At 44.6% G+C, this 19,223-nt stretch overlaps 2 protein-coding genes and 6 non-coding genes across 32 annotated transcripts; 1 reads left to right on the top strand and 7 right to left on the bottom strand.

Moving 5' to 3' along the window:
• Positions 1-210: 210 nt before the first annotated feature.
• On the bottom strand, positions 211-11,398 carry TAF1D (TATA-box binding protein associated factor, RNA polymerase I subunit D). Of its 23 annotated transcripts, none has more exons than XM_085536457.1 (14): positions 11,276-11,398; positions 10,716-10,955; positions 10,174-10,630; positions 9,871-10,046; positions 9,392-9,452; positions 8,872-9,076; positions 8,326-8,369; positions 6,660-7,236; positions 4,080-4,117; positions 3,545-3,619; positions 2,771-2,827; positions 1,804-1,878; positions 1,128-1,197; positions 211-453 (listed from the first exon to the last, which is right to left on the bottom strand). In XM_085536457.1, the coding sequence occupies exons 2-6, from the start codon at positions 10,940-10,942 to the stop codon at positions 8,954-8,956; spliced, it is 1,044 nt and encodes a 347-aa protein (XP_085392583.1). In that variant the 5' UTR covers positions 10,943-10,955; positions 11,276-11,398; the 3' UTR covers positions 211-453; positions 1,128-1,197; positions 1,804-1,878; positions 2,771-2,827; positions 3,545-3,619; positions 4,080-4,117; positions 6,660-7,236; positions 8,326-8,369; positions 8,872-8,953. The 23 variants fall into 23 exon arrangements, 22 of the variants coding, with proteins under 22 accessions (XP_085392583.1, XP_015707798.2, XP_085392582.1 ...); XM_015852312.3 differs by having other exon boundaries at positions 7,181-7,236; XM_085536456.1 differs by having other exon boundaries at positions 8,907-9,076.
• LOC116652816 (small nucleolar RNA SNORA8) lies at positions 1,990-2,128 on the bottom strand. The gene has a single exon (XR_004306035.2). It is a non-coding gene; the product is annotated as a small nucleolar RNA SNORA8 (small nucleolar RNA).
• LOC116652819 (small nucleolar RNA SNORA18) lies at positions 2,878-3,009 on the bottom strand. Its single transcript, XR_004306038.1, has one exon. It is a non-coding gene; the product is annotated as a small nucleolar RNA SNORA18 (small nucleolar RNA).
• LOC116652814 (small nucleolar RNA Z40) lies at positions 3,870-3,942 on the bottom strand. Its single transcript, XR_004306033.2, has one exon. It is a non-coding gene; the product is annotated as a small nucleolar RNA Z40 (small nucleolar RNA).
• Positions 4,439-4,570, bottom strand: LOC116652817 (small nucleolar RNA SNORA1). The gene has a single exon (XR_004306036.1). It is a non-coding gene; the product is annotated as a small nucleolar RNA SNORA1 (small nucleolar RNA).
• On the bottom strand, positions 7,392-7,518 carry LOC116652823 (small nucleolar RNA SNORA40). Its single transcript, XR_004306042.2, has one exon. It is a non-coding gene; the product is annotated as a small nucleolar RNA SNORA40 (small nucleolar RNA).
• Positions 8,503-8,574, bottom strand: LOC116652831 (small nucleolar RNA SNORD5). Its single transcript, XR_004306050.1, has one exon. It is a non-coding gene; the product is annotated as a small nucleolar RNA SNORD5 (small nucleolar RNA).
• BKGD (beta-keto-L-gulonate decarboxylase) lies at positions 11,381-19,016 on the top strand. 3 transcript variants are annotated; one of them, XM_015852319.3, is made up of 10 exons: positions 11,381-11,458; positions 11,680-11,865; positions 12,736-12,859; positions 14,016-14,114; positions 15,014-15,087; positions 15,490-15,591; positions 15,805-15,981; positions 17,011-17,160; positions 17,712-17,828; positions 18,511-19,016. In XM_015852319.3, exons 3-10 carry the CDS (start codon positions 12,802-12,804, stop codon positions 18,682-18,684), a joined length of 951 nt encoding a protein of 316 aa, XP_015707805.2. In that variant the 5' UTR covers positions 11,381-11,458; positions 11,680-11,865; positions 12,736-12,801; the 3' UTR covers positions 18,685-19,016. The 3 variants fall into 3 exon arrangements, with proteins under 3 accessions (XP_015707805.2, XP_085392599.1, XP_015707804.2); XM_085536473.1 differs by having other exon boundaries at positions 11,680-12,289; XM_015852318.3 differs by lacking the exon at positions 11,680-11,865.
• The last annotated feature ends 207 nt before the right edge of the window (positions 19,017-19,223 follow it).

Raw genomic sequence — 19,223 nt, 5'->3', positions numbered from 1 at the left:
ACTACTACCCATTTTTCTTATCTTTAATTACCGTTTCTACTGATCACTTGTTGAATAACTGAATGTAGTTCCTTTCTTGTAGCCAGGTGAGAACGGAAGACAAACTAACACTTGCCTACAAGGCAGACATGGTTACAATCCCTGCTTTAGCTTTACTCCTGTGCTGGCTCACAGTGTAGCAGTACAAAATAATTCCCTGTCTGCAGCTGGTTCTTTCAGGCATCAGTTTTATTTGAATGTTACTTTCCATATGAAGTAAACAGTTACTTGAACAGTTTGAACACAGTTGATAAACCTTCCCCACTACAACCCCTCCTTGATCCATTACTTCAACTTACAGGGCAATGAAGTTTAAAATACTTAAAATTCTCAGTTGTTAGAAGAAATAGAAGAGCATTTAAGAACTGTCCTTTTCTTTCTTGCAAGAGATTTGCAGCAATATCACACTGGGACCTGGGAGAAGAAAAGATAATTAGCACCATAATTCAAGAGAAAGAAAAGCCATTTCTATATTTCACCTTCCAATAGGCTGAAGCAACCTAACTTCATAACAAGGTGCCAATGCACTGCAGGCACACACATACACATCCCTTACTTTTGGCCCCTAAACCCTTAAGTATCATTTTGCATGCTAGCTCTGATTACAGATTCCTATATGCACTCTATCTAATATTCCAGTTCAGCATTACTGTCCACTTCCTCATCTATTTGGGATTATTTATTTCCACGCAGTTTCAAGAACATTATTAAGAATTAAAATAAGAAATAAAAATACAAGATGGCTCATCGTGCCCCAACTGTATCAATATTCTCTTCCACCTGCACATGCTGTGGCAGTCAGCTGGTTGCAGATGAAATCAAGTAGCGTTCTGCCTGCATTAGCAATTCAGAAAGTGACCCAGCAGTAGCTACAGGTGGTTTCTCAATCCAAGCAGCAACGTAACTTATGAGCTGTCTCCTCTGAAATAGACCACAGCACACACACACAGTGGCTACAGCATCCTGCTAAAAGGAGTTTGATGTACGGTCACTGCGTTAAGAGCTGCTGGTTTTCAAGCCATGCAAACCCTCTTTGAAGTGACCTTTTAAATTCTTCTGGGTACCAGCGCTGTTGCTAAGCATCTTACCTGCAGACTTGCTGTGGCAGCACTCAGGTACAACTTCTCACCCCCTGACATTCAGTGACAGCAGCAGACTCTGGGTACACAAAGGCACATTGGTTAGTATAAATTAAGAGTTAAGAGTAAAACTGAAGTTGGATGCCAAGTGCAAGGAGGAGCCTTTTGTTTTCCATTTTGAATGCATGACAGTTCTGTCAATAGCAGCTTCTGGACCTTGAGTTCAATAGCTGAAGATTGCAGTCAGCACTCGGGTTATTTGGTAGCCAAGGAGAGCCACTAATACCCAGCAGAAGGGAGTGCTGTGTCTGTGGCCTACACCAAAGCTTTATTCCCAGCAGACCTACTGCCACACAACGCAGCAATTCAAGAGTCTGATGGACTTGCTTTATGGTCATGTCCACAGCTCACCAGGAACAGCCATATCCTTGCAGCCTTGGTAATGACCAGATCCTCTCCCTTTACTGCTGTTTTTTACAAGCATATAGGACTAGCTTTTGGGTACACACAGACCCTGATACTGCCAAAATCTGGAGCGAGTGCTGCCCAGGACTGCCTGCTATGGGCAGTCATATCTACATTCCTAGACAGCTGTCTCAAGTTTTGATCTTCTAGAGTCATACATTAGCAACTGAGCTTCCATCAAGTTGCCCGAAACCTTCTGAACTGAAAACCCAGTGCTTACCTATCCAACTGGTAGTTTCCTCTTCCAGCGAATCCATTTCACACAGCCAATTGACTGTTCTCGATCCCAAGGCACCTGTTTAAAGAAACAAACTGAAGACACCAGGGAGAGCCAGGGGGCAGCTCTCACACTGACAAGTCCTACCCAGCACAGAAGGACTGCGCTCAAACCCTTGAAGAGGGCAAAGCCTGTATCAGCAAGAATACCAGGTTCAACAACCACAGCGGAGTGAAAACCAACGATGCCAAATGCTGAAATTCTGTAGCACTGGTTATTGAACACCCCATCAGAAGAACGCTGCTGGGTGCAGATACCATTCAGTGCAACAAGCACAGCAGTCCCCAATCAATCAATGCACGTTAAGTTCAAGCTCTCCACACACCAGTTAGTAATAAGCTGAAGTAACGATTTTTCTCTGAAGTTGCCATGCAACTAAGAGGGAAAAGACATTCCATCAATTGCAGCAGCCTCGTAATTCTTTCTAGTGTTCTTTATATTCCCAGCACAAAGGGCTTATGCAAGTATTGTCCTTGTTTTACTTTAAGCTACGTTCTATAGAATAGCACTACGCTCCGTATAACCCAGGACTTCTAACACCGCAGTAGTAAATTGGCTGAGATGCTCAGAAATCAACTCAGACTTCAAATCTTTGAAGCTTAACAAGAGAAAAGCAGCACTGCTGAATTACATAGCACAGCAAGAATCCAACACACTCATTGAGTTACTTTAAGACTGGACAGACATTGGAGGGCTGGACTTCTTAATTTAAACCTAAAGCCAGCACAAGGAACAGGAAATCACTTTGGGATTGAAGTGGGAAGAGCCTGTTTCAAGCCAACCAGAAAAAGACATCCACAAAGAGGTCTGGTACCTTCCCAGACATCTGGCTGAAGAGCAAGTTCAACCCACACCATTAAACATGTTATGTTTTAAATCTCACAACATGCTCTTTTTCACTCTTTCTTACCAAGCTTTTCCATTTGAATTTTTTTTTTCCATTCATATCAAATGCATGAACCAGAACCTAAGGGAAAACATGACACGTTACTTCCATCCCTGAAACAGTAGATGAAGATTTGTCTTGTAGTTCCGTCCCACAGAGCTAACAGGTAGCTCAAAGGGTAAAACTAAACCACAAGTTTGTTCTGTGAGGCGTTTCCAACGACATGAACCTACAGAAGAGATCCTATCGGGATAGACCTCACCATTTCTGTGACCATAAAGTAATGCAACAAAAAAAAATCAAGCAGACTGGAAAAGCGTCTTGCACAGTTCCTATCAAGTGCCTTCTTACTTCTGTCACGACTTGCTGGGGAAAAAGGAGGGAACTGTTACACTACCATTTCATTTGGAAGATACGGTAATAACTCCGCATCAGTAAGTTTCGTGTTAAAAGTTATTATTACATGGACGGCGTAAAACAGAGGAAATTAACTGCATTTATTCAAACACTCCGAACTTCTCCTAGTACTCATTTCCTTTTAAAGTAAAGCCCAAGTTTAGCAAGTTCAGCTCGTCATTTCATTTCAGACCAAAAGATCTTTCTTGGGATAAATCAAAGTTAAAGAAATCTTCACGTAAGAAGAAGGAATACTACTTTACTAGACTAACACAGCATTGAGCTACACCCCTGCAACACTCCCAAAGGCACTGAGCTTCATCAGGTGAATAGCTCCAGCCACTGAAAAACAGAGCCCCTCAAACACCAATGCATTTGAAGAAGCTCAGATGGCACACGAACCTGGAAGGAGCTCCCATCTCTGTCAATTAGTGGCTTTCTGCATTTCTTCTCTCATGTCTTCTTATCACCTGCCACCTGAAAAAGCAGCATCACTGCAGAGTTACAAAATGACATGCATGCACATGCAAGTAGAACCTACAGCAGTGAATTCTAGAACCGTCAGAAGTCATTTCTAACCACCACAGGCATTTCTGATGACCTCTCCCACTGCAGTGAACATTACGAACATAGTTTGATAGTTTTATTAACAATCAGCCTTATTCACTGACAGCATTCTGCATGTTCCATCCTCAGCACGGATACACAGTGTGAAGCCAGGCAGCAGGTTTGTTCAGAAAGGCCATTCTCACTCACTCTCTTCAGAGCAGTTGAACATTTTGCCAATCATCACAACAACTTCCTCAGACAGCCTCGAGCTTCATTCCTGATGCAGCAGCACTCAATAAGAAACAACAGCCATATGGCAGCTCAGAAAGTTGAAGTAAAACATCTAGAGCTCTAAGCAATGGTTACATTCATTTGGTATCAAACTCACCAAGGAATTCTTCTGTTCTGCAGTGGCAGGTGGGCTTGCTGAAAAGAAGAACAGATCACAGTATGTGATTAACAGTTCTAAGTTTCTTCAGCATTTCAGTAACTTAAGACAGCTTCCAAGTGTGCTTTGATGAACTATTAACAGAATTCAGCACTGGGTGTTTTTCTTCTACTTCCCACAGCCAGCAGGATGCAGAATGCTCCAGGACACAATCTACTAAGCTACTAAACCGTAATGGTGATAGAAGGATGGTTGGACTGGATGACCTTGTGATTCTAGAAGTTCATAATGCCACACATGCCAATCCTTCAGACTGTAAGATTAAACTGCATTTTGAACCATGTTTGCGCAGTACATAAGCCTGTTACAGGTCTCATTGTCACCACTGCAATGGGTGTTACAGTGAGGAAAGCACAACCTGTTGCTGTTCTAGCCCCGTTGTTCAATTGAGACACATGTGGAGTTGTGTCTGCCTGCTGAATAACAAGGCGTAACACTTAACCCTTCACTACACCTGCAGAACAGCTTGTAGTAAAGCCCAGCCAATAAGCTAACACCGACACATCACTGGCTGCCTTCTGGGAGCTGGATTTGTCTTTCCAATTGAACTACTTTGGGAAAAATAAAAATAAAAGCAGCTAAGCCTTCAGCTTACAGTCCTCACACAACAACATCCCCAAAGGAAAAACCAACTTCCTCCAATATTCCTCCACTTCAAGAAATGTTAAACAACGTCAACTTCATTGCGCTTTTCACACACAGAATCACAGAATCACAGAATTACCCGGGTTGGAAGGGACCTCAAGGATCATGTAGTTCCAACCCCCCTGCCTAGCAGGGCCACCAAACATACACATTTACTAGATCAGGTTGCCCAGGGCCCCGTCCAACCTGGTCTTGAACACCTCCAAGGACGGGGCATCCACAACCTCCCTGGGCAGCCTGTTCCAGGACCTAACCACCCTTCTAGTAAAGAACTTTCCCCTAACATCCAACCTAAATCTTCCCTCCTTCAACTTAAAACCATTTCCCCGTGTCCTGCTATTGTCAGCCCTTTCGAAGAGTTTACTCCCCTCCTGGGAGTAAGTTCCCTTCAGGTATTGAAAGGCTGCAATGAGGTCACCCCGCAACCTTCTCTTCTCCAGGCTGAACAAACCCAACTCCCTCAGCCTGTCCTCATAGGGGAGGTGCTCCAGCCCCCTGATCATCTTTGTGGCCCTCCTCTGGACCCTTTCCAAAATCTCCATATCTTTTTTGTACTGAGGGCTCCACACCTGGACACAGTATGAGAGATGGGGCCTCACAAGAGCAGAGTAGAGAGGGACGATCACCTCCCTGTCCCTGCTGACCACCCCTCTCCTGATGGAGCCCAGGATCCCGTTTGCTTTCCGGGCTGCCAGAGCGCACTGCTGGCTCATGTTAAGTTTCTCATCTATCAGGACCCCTAGGTCTTTTTCAGCCGAGCTGCTCTCAAGGACAACTCCTCCCAGCCTGTACAGGTGCCTGGGGTTCTTCCGGCCCAAGTGCAAAACCTTGCACTTTGCCGTGTTGAACCTCATTAGGTTCACCCGAGCCCAGCTTTCCAGCCTGTCAAGGTCCCTCTGAATGGCATCCGTTCCCTCCACCGTATCGACTGCACCACTCAGCTTGGTGTCATCAGCAAACTTGCTGAGGGTGCACTCCATTCCCTCATCGATGTCATTAATAAAGATGTTAAAGAGCACCGGTCCCAAGACAGACCCTTGAGGGACGCCGCTCGTTACCGGCCTCCACCTGGACATAGAGCCATTGACCACCACCCTCTGTCTGCGGCCTTTCAACCAATTGCTTATCCATCTAGTTGTCCACCCATCAAATCCACCTCCCTCCAATTTGGAGATGAGGATGTGATGGGGGACCATGTCAAAGGCCTTGCTCAGGTCCAGGTAAATGACATCAGTCGCCTTCCCTTCATCCACCAACGCTGTCACTCCATCATAGAAGGCCACAAGATTAGTTAAGCATGACCTTCCCCTGGTGAAGCCATGCTGGCTGTCTCGGATCACATGCTCGTTCTTTATGTGATCGAGCATGTTGTCCAGGAGGATCTGTTCCATAATCTTCCCAGGCACAGAGGTGAGACTCACCGGCCTGTAGTTACCCGGGTCCTCCCTGCTTCCCTTCTTGTATATGGGAGTGACGTGACCCTTCCTCCAATCATCCGGGACCTCACCTGACAGCCACGACTTCTCAAATATGATGGAGAGCGGCTCAGCAACCACCTCAGCCAGCTCCTTCAGGACCCTGGGATGCACGCCATCTGGCCCCATAGACTTATACTCATTCAGTCTAAGGAGGCACTCTCGGACTTGCTCTACCCTTACAGTGGGGAGGGATTTACCTCCTTGGTCCCCACATAGAGGTATGGGGGTGCAAGACTTAGGGACGTGAAAAAGACTAGAATCCTGGCCACCAGTGAAGACCGAGGTGAAGAACTCATTCAGCACCTCAGCTTTCTATTCATCTGATGAAGCCATTTCTCCTTTTAAATTTACCAGAGTAGGTACGCCCATTTTGGCCTGTCTCTTCTGGCCAATGTACCTGTAGAAGGTTTTCTTATTGTTTTTCACATCCCTCGCCAAGTTCAGTTCTGCCTGCGCCTTGGCTTTCCTGATCCCACGTCTGCAAGTTCGGACGGCATTCCTGTATTCTTCCCGGGTGACACAGGTGACACAGCCTTGTTTCCAGAGCTTGTACACCCCTTTCTTCACCCTCAGTTCTCTTAGCAGGTCCTTGCTGAGCCATGCCGGTTTTCTACCTCTCCTGCCCACTTTCTTAATCAGGGGAATGGAGACCTCTTGTGCTGCCAGGAGGGCATCCCTGAACAGTAGCCAGCTCTCCTCAACGTCCTTATCTTTGAGGGCAGCGCGCCAGGGGATCTTGGCCAGCATTCCATTGAGTAGCTTGAAGTCTGCTCTTCTAAAGTTGAGCATCCTTTTATCACGTAACAACTTGTCCAACAGTTCCCCACTGCTGTGTTTGACAGACTCCACCAAAGCCTCCCTGAGAAGGCAAAGACCCAAGTTCTCTCGTGCTGAACCTCAGCAGAAACAAAGCGTTACCTCCTTAACCAGCGTGTTCCACAGGAGAGCATGGGAGTAACAGATCTGTGCACCAGCTGTAAGAATTCAAACAGATCAGAATGGTTACGATAGCTCATTGCTGCAGGGCTGGAAAACATCTAGGAAGGAAACAATGCAACTGGACTCCAGTTCTGCACATGCAATACAAAACGAGCCCTTAGAATTAATTACTGCTTGAATAAATCTAAACACTGTCCCTTCATATAAGTAACACAGCCAACACATGCTTCGGCTGTGGGTTGCGAAAGAAGGTCTTTTTCTAAGCACCAGGTTCCAGGTTTTTGTCTACAGCACCAGACAAAAACTGAACATGTGCTGGAACGGAATCAATCTGCTTCCCTCTTATTCGCTGCTTTTGAAACAGTATTTGAAGAGCACATGGAAGTAAAGGTATTTATCAGTCAACAATGTACTTACTCCATTAACTGTCACTGTCCATTACTGGGCCTCCTGTTTTTTTAAGAGACAGGTATGATTGGGCCAAGGGTAACAGGCGCAACAAGCTCAGTATTACCATCAGATACTGTTGTAAGAACAATTTACATTGTGTCAAGTTGACATTATCTACTCTAGTACCTTTACTACAACAAAAGCTGAAGGCAGATGCCTCACTTTGATCCTCCCTCAAGGAAACACACTCATTTTCATTGCTGGTGTAGCTGTACCTCTTGACTCTCCATGTCAAAGAGTAACTCAGGTTTTTCTTGTGTTCTGTCTCCTGGATCCTCCTGAAGAGGCACAGATCTGATAACACCCCTTTGTGAGAAACGTCCCAGCTTTAGCAGTAACATCCAAGACCAAGATGATTTTTCATGATGCATCTTCCTCCTGCAGTTTTACTACAGGACAGTTGATCAGATGCTGCAGTTGCACGAGACACCAGTACTGACATCTCCACTAGGAGCAGCCAACATGAACCTTAGTTGGTTCATCTGCCCTGCAGCATTCAACGCCAGCTGAAACAAGTATTGCTGTATATCACTGCTAACACAAACTGCTTTTACAGGTGTTAAAGAAGTGATGTTTAGTTTCTGTTCTAGCACAGGCCACAGGCTGGACTGGAAGAAGTTGTGAAGCCCATGAGCTGCCGGGAGAAAAGAACTGCACACCAACTCCCAGCTTACCTCACACAGCAGCTGATCCACAGTCATCATCCAAAAGCAACTGACTGAAAAAAACCAAAAGAAATAAACATCATCAATCATGGTCAAATAAGCTGAGATTCCTACAGGCAAAAGCTACTTCTCAGCAATCAATTTGGCAGCTGCAGTGCACTCACTGTTCAGATGTGTAGGTCCAGTTCTAATCAGAATTGAAATTTAGTTCATTTCTGAGTCACTCAGCAGTTGAACAGAAACATTCATCACGTGAACTGCAGAATGAGCAGGACTCCACACCCACCTCACTGCATTACCCTGCCAGAACCCCACTCCTACATCTAGTCTGAGCAACCGCAACAAGTTCCCATTCATGCTACAAGATCAGCAGATAGTCCCTGTTGTGCTGAAGGGCTTCTATCTCTGCTCAGTCACCTTCGTAAGACCCCACTCTGGACTGAGGAGGGGAAGAAGGGAATAGAACTTTTCATCACACTGCTAGTTGTTTTAAAGCAGCTTGAGATTATGATATTGGATTTAGGAGAATTAGTTTATTCTACACTGCTTAATTACAAGAGCTGGAACTCTTAGTCCTGTAGCTCTGTGACCTGCTGGTTCCACAAGCCAGGCTGCGGAAGGTGCTATTTCAGCAGGATCACTTAGCAGCAGCATTCTTCTTTACTTCAATCACTCCAGCTGACTTTGCTCGCTTTGTTTTGGCCTTTGATTTCTTCTTCTTGTTGGGAATTTTGCTGCTTATAATGAAACAGCTTTTGTCCTGAGAACAAAAAAAAACAGCATTCTCAAGTCTGGTTTGGAGACACTTGAAGTACCAATTTATTACTAACTTCCTTTAGGAAGTTTTATGGACGCTTCAGAGAACTGCCCAATTTCCGCACATCCCAACATAATTCCAAAGAGCTCAGACTTCTCTCAAACCAATTTCCTCTTGTACTACACACCAAAACCACACAAACTGGTTAATTCCAGATCCAAGCTCAAGAATTAAGTACTCAAAGCATCATCTGTTACTTATTTAACACCTCAAAAGAGAAAACAGGTTATAGTTTTCAAATTATGGATGTTTACTCACCACTACTCTGACATCAAAGTCTTCTGGATTATCAGAGCCCAAGCAGTTATCATCGTCATTGCTGAAAGGCAGGAAATTCAAATCAAATCTGTACTTCTACAGTAGCGCAGCATAAACAAGCTGTTCTCCTAATGCAGCACCACTTCCTCATAATGCATATGGAAACGCTACAGCTTACAGGTCTGGGATGCTCCCACTTCTACATGAGGCTACACTGAGAGCCTGTGGAACAAGATCCTTATCTAAAGCCATGAGCTGTTACTTATTTTCTCTCTCTGCTCTTTTAAGGATGAGGAGAGAGCACACAACACAGCAGTGCTAAGCCAACAGAATCCATTACTGAGTTACAGAAAAATCCAAGAGGTATTTCACCAATTAATATAATGCACGTGCCAGACAATAAAGACAGCAATGCTGAACACACAGACTTTAAGTTGAGAACAAAACAGCAACTTTTATACTACTGAAAATGAACTTACTTTGTCTCCTGGATAGGAGAAATGGGGCCTTTGTCATCTAAATATTTATGTTTCCGCGCTGTCAGACATTCCCTTTCTAAGTCTTCATTTGCTTCAAGGGATTTCAAAGCCTTTTTGAGGTGTTCTTCAGCTTTAAGCATTTCAACATACTGGAAATATCCCTTCGCAGCTGCTTGCTGCAAAAAAAAGGAATAGATCTTAAATACAAACAAAGAAATGAACCATTTATATAATCAACCAGACTGTAATATTAAATGACAGCCTTAGGTCAGCTGGTTCTCTCCCACAAAACACAGGGCTCACCTCATAGCTAAGAACCATATTTACGGGAATATGTTTCCTCCCATAATGTTTTTCAACAAAAGGGAACTGAAAGCCTGGATCCCGAAGCCTTCTCCTTCGCTCCTGAGGCGGGGCTGTCATGGGCCGATTCCCACCACGCTTCTTTGGGGGTTCCGAGCGTCTCTTTATCTTCCGTGAAACACCGCTCCTGTATCTTCGGTGCGCAGCAGTTTTAAACTTCCTTCCTCTGAAGTGATAGGCAAAAATGGCTTTCAAATCGAGCTTGGATTTCCTCCTTTGGGAGGGTTCAGGTGGCCTCACCGGGCTCTGAGGGAGCAAAGAGTCAGGACTTTCACCATCAGACACTCGTGCATCAGCTCCTGCTTGTTTCCTTGAAGGCTGCGATCTCCTCTTTTGCTCCGCAGAGGGAGCAGTGCATTTCCTAGAGCGTTTGCTGCCCCGAGCAGCTGAAACATCACTGAAAAAGAAACGTGTACATTCAACAGAGCACATACGTTTATGAGTCTTGTTCGTAAGTGATTCTAAGGAACCAGGTAACTCACGTTTCTGAATCGCTGCTATCCACCTCAGATGAAGATGTATTTGTACTACTAGTCTCATCTGAAGACTCCTCAGGAGTGGCGTCCTTCTGCCTCGAGCACAAACGTCTCTTCCTTGCATTCACTGCACGCTCAGGTATTTTAGATCTTTTTCGCCTCTGAGTGGATACGAGACTCTGAGCATCAGGATCATCAGAACAAGAGGTGTGGGATTCATCTGTATCACTCATGTTTTAATCTGCCCTGAAAGAAATTAAATATGTTTTACCCCAGGCAAAGCTTTTCACATCCAAGGAACGTATGTGTCTCCCTCACAGTAGCCCCCTCCCGCCCACCATCCCGGGGCGGACATTTTGCGCGGTTCCCGCCGCTCTACCACAGCCCCGGGCCGCCATGAGGAGCCCATTTCCCACATCCCACCCGCCCCGGGGCCTTCCTTGCGCTCCGTCTAGGAATCGCTCAGCGACAGGATGTGCTTTGATTCTACCCCAGCCTCACAGCGGGTCCTCACACGGCGGATGGCAGCGGATGCAGCGCACCGCCATCATCAACCCTACACTCACCTCACGCTTCACCTCCGGAAAGGGCGCGCAATGGCCGCCCCCGAGCTTAAATAGCGCTCGGCTCTCGCGAGAGCAGGACGGGGCGGGGAGTGTCGTGAGGGGGGCGGGGATGGGCGGCCGCAGGTTGTGGGCATTGGCTGCGGTTCCCGCTCGCTGTGGGTCTCCAGACGGTGGCTCCTGCAGGTTTGGCTCCGGGACTCTTTTTAGACTCTTTTTACCCTCGTTTACGTGGCCTGAATTTCCCTTCTCACATCTCTGCTGAGTTCATCTGCACGTTGGCGCTGTCCCTGGCTGCTCTGTGGCTCTCTCTGTGCTTCCTTCTCCCCCCAGACCCCGCTATGAAGCGTTTCTATCCAGCCATTAACTTCTCCTTTCCGTTTTCTGCCCTTTCCTGCTTGGAAAAGAAAAGCCGCAGTGTCTCGACGTGTCGGTTGTTTCCTGCCATCCCGTTTGCAGCGTTCCTGTGACAGCTTCCTTCACAGAAAGGAGAATCGCCCATAGAAGCGGACGAGCCCCCAGCTAAGATGGAAATCACTCTACATAGACAGCTTGCTTTCTTGCTCTATTGCTTGTTACAGGCAGAACTTGAGGTAGCTGAACTTTGAGCTCAAAGTCTTGCTTTTTCTTCCATGAAAGGTTCCTATTTTGTTACGTGCAGCAGGCGTGTGCCTAAGGAGTTAATGATTTCTGGGGCTGGTTTATAGGTAGCATGTAACCAGCTGCTTGTGCCTGGAGCTGCTGGTTTGCCCTCGTAGCAGGTTATGCTGTTGCATGACTGAAATATAGCTCGTTTCAAAAGAAGCTCCAACATTTCTGTTCTGAACAAAGCTTGCTGTGAAAGGCTCTGAGCTGATATAGAGTCCAGTGCTGTACAACTTGCTGCTGCTTTGGTGGCTTTGTTTGGCTTTGAGACGCACTACAACCTTCTTCCACTTTGGAAACACGTGCCTATAAGAAACTGGGAGCCAAGGTTGAAAGTCCATCATAGCCAATGCTGGAAAAGTAAACATTAAGGTAGTGAAGACCGGGTAAGGCAGTTATTGTGCTTAGAAAAGCGTGGCTTTGGGTTTACAAAGGACAGATAACTGACCTGTCCCTTGAATTAGGTTCAGCGTATTACATATTTTGTCTGTACTGAGATGGAAGTTTGAGGACTAACAGATGTAATGCTCTGAAGCAGCTGCAGAGCTGGTAGGCACACCTGCTTCCAAAGCACATAGAATCATAAAATCACCAAGGTTAGAAAAGACCTGAAAGATTATTCAGTACAACCATCCACATATTACTAATAGCTGCCACTAAACCATGAGAAAACACTAATCTTGAAGCTGTCAGTTTTTCCCTCAATGGTATAATAACAATTCTACTGTTATCTATGTATTCTCGGGTGAATTTGACAGATAAATTGCATATTGAAAGCAGTGTGTTTTTAATTACTAAACCATTATCTTTGTTGACAGATCAGTCACTTCTGCAGTGTGTTACACTGTAATTTCTAACCTGAAGAAATCAGAACCAAGCAGGCAATGGCCAAGGTAGAGAAGTTTGCTTTTCATGTTCCAAGCCTGGAGGAGCTTGCTGGAGGTGAGTCATGTAACCTTTTATAAACTGGAAATATGTTTTTCAAGCTTTCCTTAGTGCTCCCAGCAAATCCTCTGTATGCACACAGAATGTTCTTGCTGTTGGCCCACTGGGACGTAAAGAAAAGCCCTGTTTTTCTATGCACTCTTAGTACTTTCAAGCAAGTGATAACTCACCTTTCAAAGCCCCAGGTGTCTATTTGAGCATGTGAGCAAACTCTCAGAGTCTTTAATCTGCTGGTTTGTACCAGGGTTGTGAAAGTCTGATGATCACAAGCTGAGATTAATTACACAATTGGGGTCACCTGTTCTCCTCTGCCTCCAGTATTTCTTTTGGAGCTGCTCAGAACACACCTAACAAGATGCAGGATGGTCTTGAGCTCAGCTGGCTCCTCTGCTGATGATTGAGTTAGAACCAGACTTTGGCGAACAACTTATTTTTCTTCCCAAAGTCTTCACAAAATGCACTTAAAGCTTCTTGTTAATCACTGAACTTGTTTAAGTCAGAATCATCCCTGATGCTGAGGTACTTAGGCAGGTTTTGGGCCTAAAAACACTGATATGAAACAAAAGAAGTTCGGATTTTGGACTGATCATCAGCTCTGCTCACTATTTTCCCTTTACTACCAGTGGCACTTATCAGAATATCTTATACACTGCCATGTTTCTGTTCATGATATCCTGCAAGAGCAGCTGCTTCGAGACAGCAGTCAGATTACGATCAGCCAAAGGAGTCTTGTTCATAGTTTTTAAAGTCATCATCACTTCAGCTGAAATTTACTACTAATTTTCTTCTCATATAATACTTGGCCGTGATTGTAATTGTCTGACCTTATGGAAACAAACAAACTCTGCTGACTATAGTTTAAGGTTATCCATGTTACTTCACAGGTGCTGTACTTATAAGTTCTGTGAGATTCTTAATGCGGTAACTAGTGATGCTCTGAACAAGCTCTTGCTGTTCTGTAAAGTTCTGACTCAAGAAACAGTGCACCTACAGGCACTAACACTTAAGCCAAGAGTTCCTTAGGGTATCTATATATTCTTTAGAGTGTCTTGCTGAAGTGAAGGCTAGACAGAGAATTCTATTAGTGGTTTGTCAACCTCTCTGTAATTTTCCCTTGCTAATAATTTTGCCGTTACTTATTCTTTAATTGTAGTTTTGCAGAAAGGACTGAAAGAAAACTTTGCTGATGCCCAAGTCACTGTTGTTGACTGTCCTGATCTGACTCAGGAGCCTTTCAATTTTCCTGCTAAAGGTAACCCAGTGCTTTTGTCTTCTGCAGATCTCTCTAGATCTATTAGGAGAGTTCAGACTGTTTTTCAGGTTAAGGATTTGCATGAAAGGAAAGCCACATTATTCCTGCATATGCTTCCTAGTTGATGAATGAACAAGCACAAATAATTCAAGCACTTGTTCTCCTTTTTTTCCTTAACTTATGTCTGCGATTCTCACTTATTTCATACACTTCCATTATTGTGCTCAAAAAGTTTTGACGTGGAGTTATCTTCCAGCTGGATGAATGTTTTTAGATCCATGGCAATCGCTGTCTGAACCTAAGGAGCTGTGCTTCCATTTGTTTTTAATCCCTGCCATCCATATATTATAAGTTAAACTATCTCCTTTTGTGTGGGATTCCTGGTCTTTGACATCAGCTGTCTGGAAGACAGGTACCTCATCTGTGCTACTCATGATTTCCCTCTATCATCAGTGTAATGCAAGAAGCACCTTGAGGTGTTTCATACCTGATACATGCCCAAAGTCATACCAGGTACGTGCCCAAATAAATGGGATGATTTGGGCATCCAACACAGCGGAAACTTCCCAAATGGAGTCTCCCAATGGGAGTGTCAGCTGTGTGGTCAGAGCATCTGACTGGAGAAACAGCAAATGGCAGTTGTTGCCCACAGTAAATTTGTTTTGTGCTTACTTTGCAAGTTGACTACCATTAAATTCTTCTAAATGTGTACCGTTTTATGGCTTACAGTCCTTATATTTCTCAATAGTGTGACATCTTACCTAAGCATCCTAGAGAAGTAGTGATCTCCAAGTGTGTTGTATGTTTGAGGAACCTGTTCTTTGGTGTGTTAGGCTGTGTGCTGATCTAAGGCTGTCAGGGAAAATACTGTACCAAACTAACTGGCTGTGTTCTTCCAGGAATCTGTGGAAAGCCTAGAATAGCAGATGTGGGAGGTGTTCCATACCTCATTCCACTTGCACAGAAAGAAAAAGTGAGTTGTTGTGTTGTTGTTGTTGTTTTTCCTGTAGCTGTGTGATTTAAATTCATTTGTTAATAGAAAAGCGGTACCTTGTTGAAATAAAATCAAAACCCAGGACTAACAGATGATTCCACTTGTGAAAGAGTTTTGTGTTTTCTAAGGTTGATTCTGATGTATATTAAACATAGACCACGTCAGAAAGTCTTACACATCTTAGCTGGAAACAACAGCTGGGGATATATCCATTACTATCAAATACTGTGTTGTTTAGACTTGGGTTCTGTGTTCATCCGAACTTATCTCAGATACTAATGAGAGTGTTGTGAATGCACACAGGGGTTACAGTGGCAATTTGAGAATGATTAATGCAGATCAGAGCACCGCACCACAATCACACTTGTGTCTCTTTTGCAGGTTTATGATCTAAATACTGTTGCAAAAGACATAGAGCTTCCTGGAGCTTTCATTCTTGGAGCTGGGGCTGCTTCATCTCGGGTTGTTGGTGTAAATGCTGAGGTCGGTAGCTATAAATGTGATGGTTCTCAATGGTTTAATTGAAATATCAAAGTAGTAGAGTGGTATTGTGCTCAATACTTCCTACTTATGGCAAAGTGATCATTTAATAAATGCTCTCCATGCCAAAAGCTCATAAACCATGTAGTCCAAAGCTGAAACTGCATATATGTTAGTTATGTTCGTTATACTGACTCTTGCTGTTCTTTGTCTCAGCTTATCCCTATTGTGCAAACTAAGCATGAAAAAAAGCCTGCTATAAATGGGAGCTATGTTGCTCAGATAAATCCTGCAGATAAAGGATGCCTGCTTGAAAAGTACAGCAGCAAATACTCAGACTGTGAATTTGGGCTGTTGGCCAACCTTTATGCCAGCGAGGGCCAACCTGGTAAGGTGCGTACTGAGATCAAAGGTAACTTCTCTTGTAGAACCTTGTGGCTGATGGGAAATTCCATCTTTCAATGTTCTTAAATCACATTTCTGTGATTGCAGTAAAAGAGCAATTCCATGAAAGAAGTATCCAAATGTGAGAAGCCATGGCTGGTGAATGAGGAGAATTGTTGGATACAGAGAGGTGTATAAAATGTTGAGGAATATCACAGGATCACAGAACGACCTGGGTTGGAAGGGACCTCAAGGATCATGAAGTTCCAACCCCCCTGCCTGGCAGGGCAACCAAACTTCCACATTTATTAGGTCAGGCTGCCCAGAGCCCCATCCAACCTGGCCTTGAACACCTCCAAGGACGGGGCATCCACAACCTCCCTGGGAAACCTGTTCCAGCACCTCACCACTCTCCTAGTAAAGAACTTCCCCCTGATATCCAACCTAAATCTACACTCTTTCAGCTTAAATCCATATAAGTATTTGTATTAGAATAGAGACTTATAAATTAGACTTATAAGAATAAGTAATAAACTTTTCCCTCATAAATCATCCATTCAAATCCAGTCCAGACATACAGTGACTTAAGGTTATTGTTGTGCAATGATTGAATTGTGCACAGAAACAATTTACAGAATCTTAGGTTTTTTTGTAGAAGCTTTGCCCTCAACACAGCTGGCACAAAGCAGAGCAGCCAAAAACCAGATCATTGCATGGAAACTGAACAGTCTCTTTTCAAGCACTTATACCAGAGCTGAAGGCAGCCTGTGGATGGAACCATGGATGGAAGGGAGTTACCTATACAGTTGTTTTACGCATGAGTAACTGACTCAAATACCCTTCACAATCAAATCTAGTGTTGAACAGGAAGTCAGAAACAAAGTTGGATCCAGTACTGGAAGGATGTGGAGCAGCAGTTCTGGGGGAAACTCGTGCTTTGAAAAAGTCATCTTGGGTTATAAATGTAGGAGTTTCAGAACAGCTTTTACAGATGGTTGCTGTAGGAGGCAACAGTGATGAAATCACTTTATCCTCCAGGTTATTGAGGTGAAAGCCAATGGAAGAACCGGGGAGCTGAACTTTGTGTCGTGTCTAAGACAAATTTTAGAGAAACACTATGGAGAAAAGCCAGTTGGGATGGGTGGAACCTTTATCATTCAGAAGGGAAAAGCAAAACTTCACATTATGGTAAGTTGTTCTCAATTCATAGAACTTCTCTTTTTTATCATTCTGAAAGCAGAATTATAAATCAAGGTCTAATTTCTTACTGTCTCGACTTCTTTTGTATTCCTTTTGTATTGTGTAAGCCCTTTGTATTAATTTGTGTTAAAGTAAGAAGCAAATCCTACAAAACCAACATAACAAAACTAATGATGCTGTCTTAATTGACCTTACTTTGATCTTCTAAAATCCATGGGCAACCAGCGAAGGAATTGTGTGACAACTGTAAAGTGAAATAACATACAGCAATTGAGATGATACTTACAGAAAGCAATAAGCATTTATTTTGTGAATGATAACTGAGCTTCTAAAATACCAGAAGGAAAATCATCACTGCAATGAAAGAAGCAATATTCTGGGTCACTTCCATTTCTGACAGAAGCAAAGTAATGGGCTTCCAAAAGGCAAGAACAAACCTGAACAAATAGTGGGGAGGAAGAAGTCGAAGGGAAGTTGATAGTAGAAATGCCTCGATGTAAATACCTTTATCTGACTTACAGCTTTTGCTTCTGCCGTAGCCTCCAGAATTTTCTGCCTGTCCTCTGAACACTGATGAGGACGTGAATAACTGGCTCAAATTCTTTGAAATGAAGGCTCCGCTCATCTGTCAGCCAGTAATTGTTTCAAGAGATCCAGTGAGTCTTCTCCACCTTTCTAACTATAAACTGAGTCTGGTAGTGAGTTTTGTTGTGGATGTGGTTTTCCCTTTAAGAACAGAAGAGTGTGTATCGCAAACTTACAGAAGGAGTGATAAAACACAAGCCTCTCATTTCTGTCATTGGTTTCAGTTGAGACTTGGCCAACCAGCTCTGGAACGTAGTGAGTGTCCATAGTGGGTTTACACAAGTGGTTCTGTTACACTTGCTATGTGCAAGTGTTTGCATCCCCAGCTTATCAGCACTGTTTGCATTCACAGCTGGACACAGCAGGAGGAATGTTAAGAGCATGGCAGCTTGCTCAGTCATGTGCTCATGTTGTTCACTTTCAGAAGCACCGTCTTCCAACAATGCTGTGTCAAAATGGCTCTTTTTGGAAGTACTTGAGTGTCATGAGAGACACCAGAGGAAAACGGTTTTAATTGGTGAATGAATTGTTCTGTTTCATAGAACCCTGGAGTGGTTTGGGTTGGAAGGGACCTTTAAGACCATCCAGTTTTAAGACCATCCAGTTCCCAACCCCCTTCCTTGGGCAGGGTTATCACACTTCTTAGTGCCCCATCCATCCTGGCCACCATCACCTCCAGGGCTGGGGCACCCCCAGCTCCCTGTGCAACTGGAGACACCCTGTTTGTACTGAGGGCCCTTTCTCTGCCCGCAGGGCTTCGACCTTCGCCTGGAGCACACGCACTGCTTCAGCCAGCACGGGGAGGGCGGCCATTACCACGCGGACACCACGCCGGATGCCGTGCAGTACCGCGGCTATTTGCTGCCCGCTGAGCTGCTCTACCGCATCGACCGGCCCAAGGAGACACACGGAGTGGGGCGGGACTGAGGGCTGCCCAGATTGTGGCTTTTGGAGTAAAAATGTTGATTTTTGTAACGTTTTTAATCACACACAACGATCAAAGCCAAATACACCAGTCCTTGGAGGTGTTCAAGACCAGGTTGGACGGGGCCCTGGGCAACCTGATCTATTAAAGGTGTATGTTTGGTGGCCCTGCTGGGCAGGGGGTTGGAACTACATGATCCTTGAGGTCCCTTCCAACCCGGGTCATTCTGTGATAATCAACTGTCAGCTTTTCATGCCTGTTCAAGGGGGAAGATTGAAGTTGGAACTGAAGGGGAATTGGAGCCGTCATTTCACTAAACGTTACTAATGCTGTACTTTTCTCATTGTTCGGTGGCTTTTCTTGTGCGGTTGTTGCTGGCGAGGCGTGATTTTGCCTTTAGGATGCTAAAAAACCCACTTTAACCAAGGGTAACTGGCAAAGGAATCGCCGGCAGCGCTGTGGGTGAGGGTTGGGGTTGAGCTCAAGGCCGCGGCCGGGGCGTTCCCGTGGCAGCCGGAAACAGCCGATCGCGCTCGGCCCG

Source organism: Coturnix japonica, chromosome 1 (assembly GCF_054131305.1).
Source record: "Coturnix japonica strain WE chromosome 1, WE-NBRP24, whole genome shotgun sequence".
NCBI classification, from domain to species: domain Eukaryota; kingdom Metazoa; phylum Chordata; class Aves; order Galliformes; family Phasianidae; genus Coturnix; species Coturnix japonica.
Note: the sequence above shows the minus strand (reverse complement) of the source record. Positions and strands in the feature narration are given on the sequence as shown.

Excerpts from the sequence above, each read along its gene's own strand:
- TAF1D (XM_085536454.1), bottom strand. The coding sequence starts at position 6,388 with ATGGGGCCAGATGGCGTGCATCCCAGGGTCCTGAAGGAGCTGGCTGAG.
- BKGD (XM_015852318.3), top strand. The coding sequence starts at position 12,802 with ATGGCCAAGGTAGAGAAGTTTGCTTTTCATGTTCCAAGCCTGGAGGAG. Across the intron at positions 15,982-17,010 it reads GCGAGGGCCAACCTGGTAAG|GTTATTGAGGTGAAAGCCAA; the intron begins GTGCGTACTGAG and ends TTTATCCTCCAG. Across the intron at positions 17,829-18,510 it reads TAATTGTTTCAAGAGATCCA|GGCTTCGACCTTCGCCTGGA; the intron begins GTGAGTCTTCTC and ends CTCTGCCCGCAG.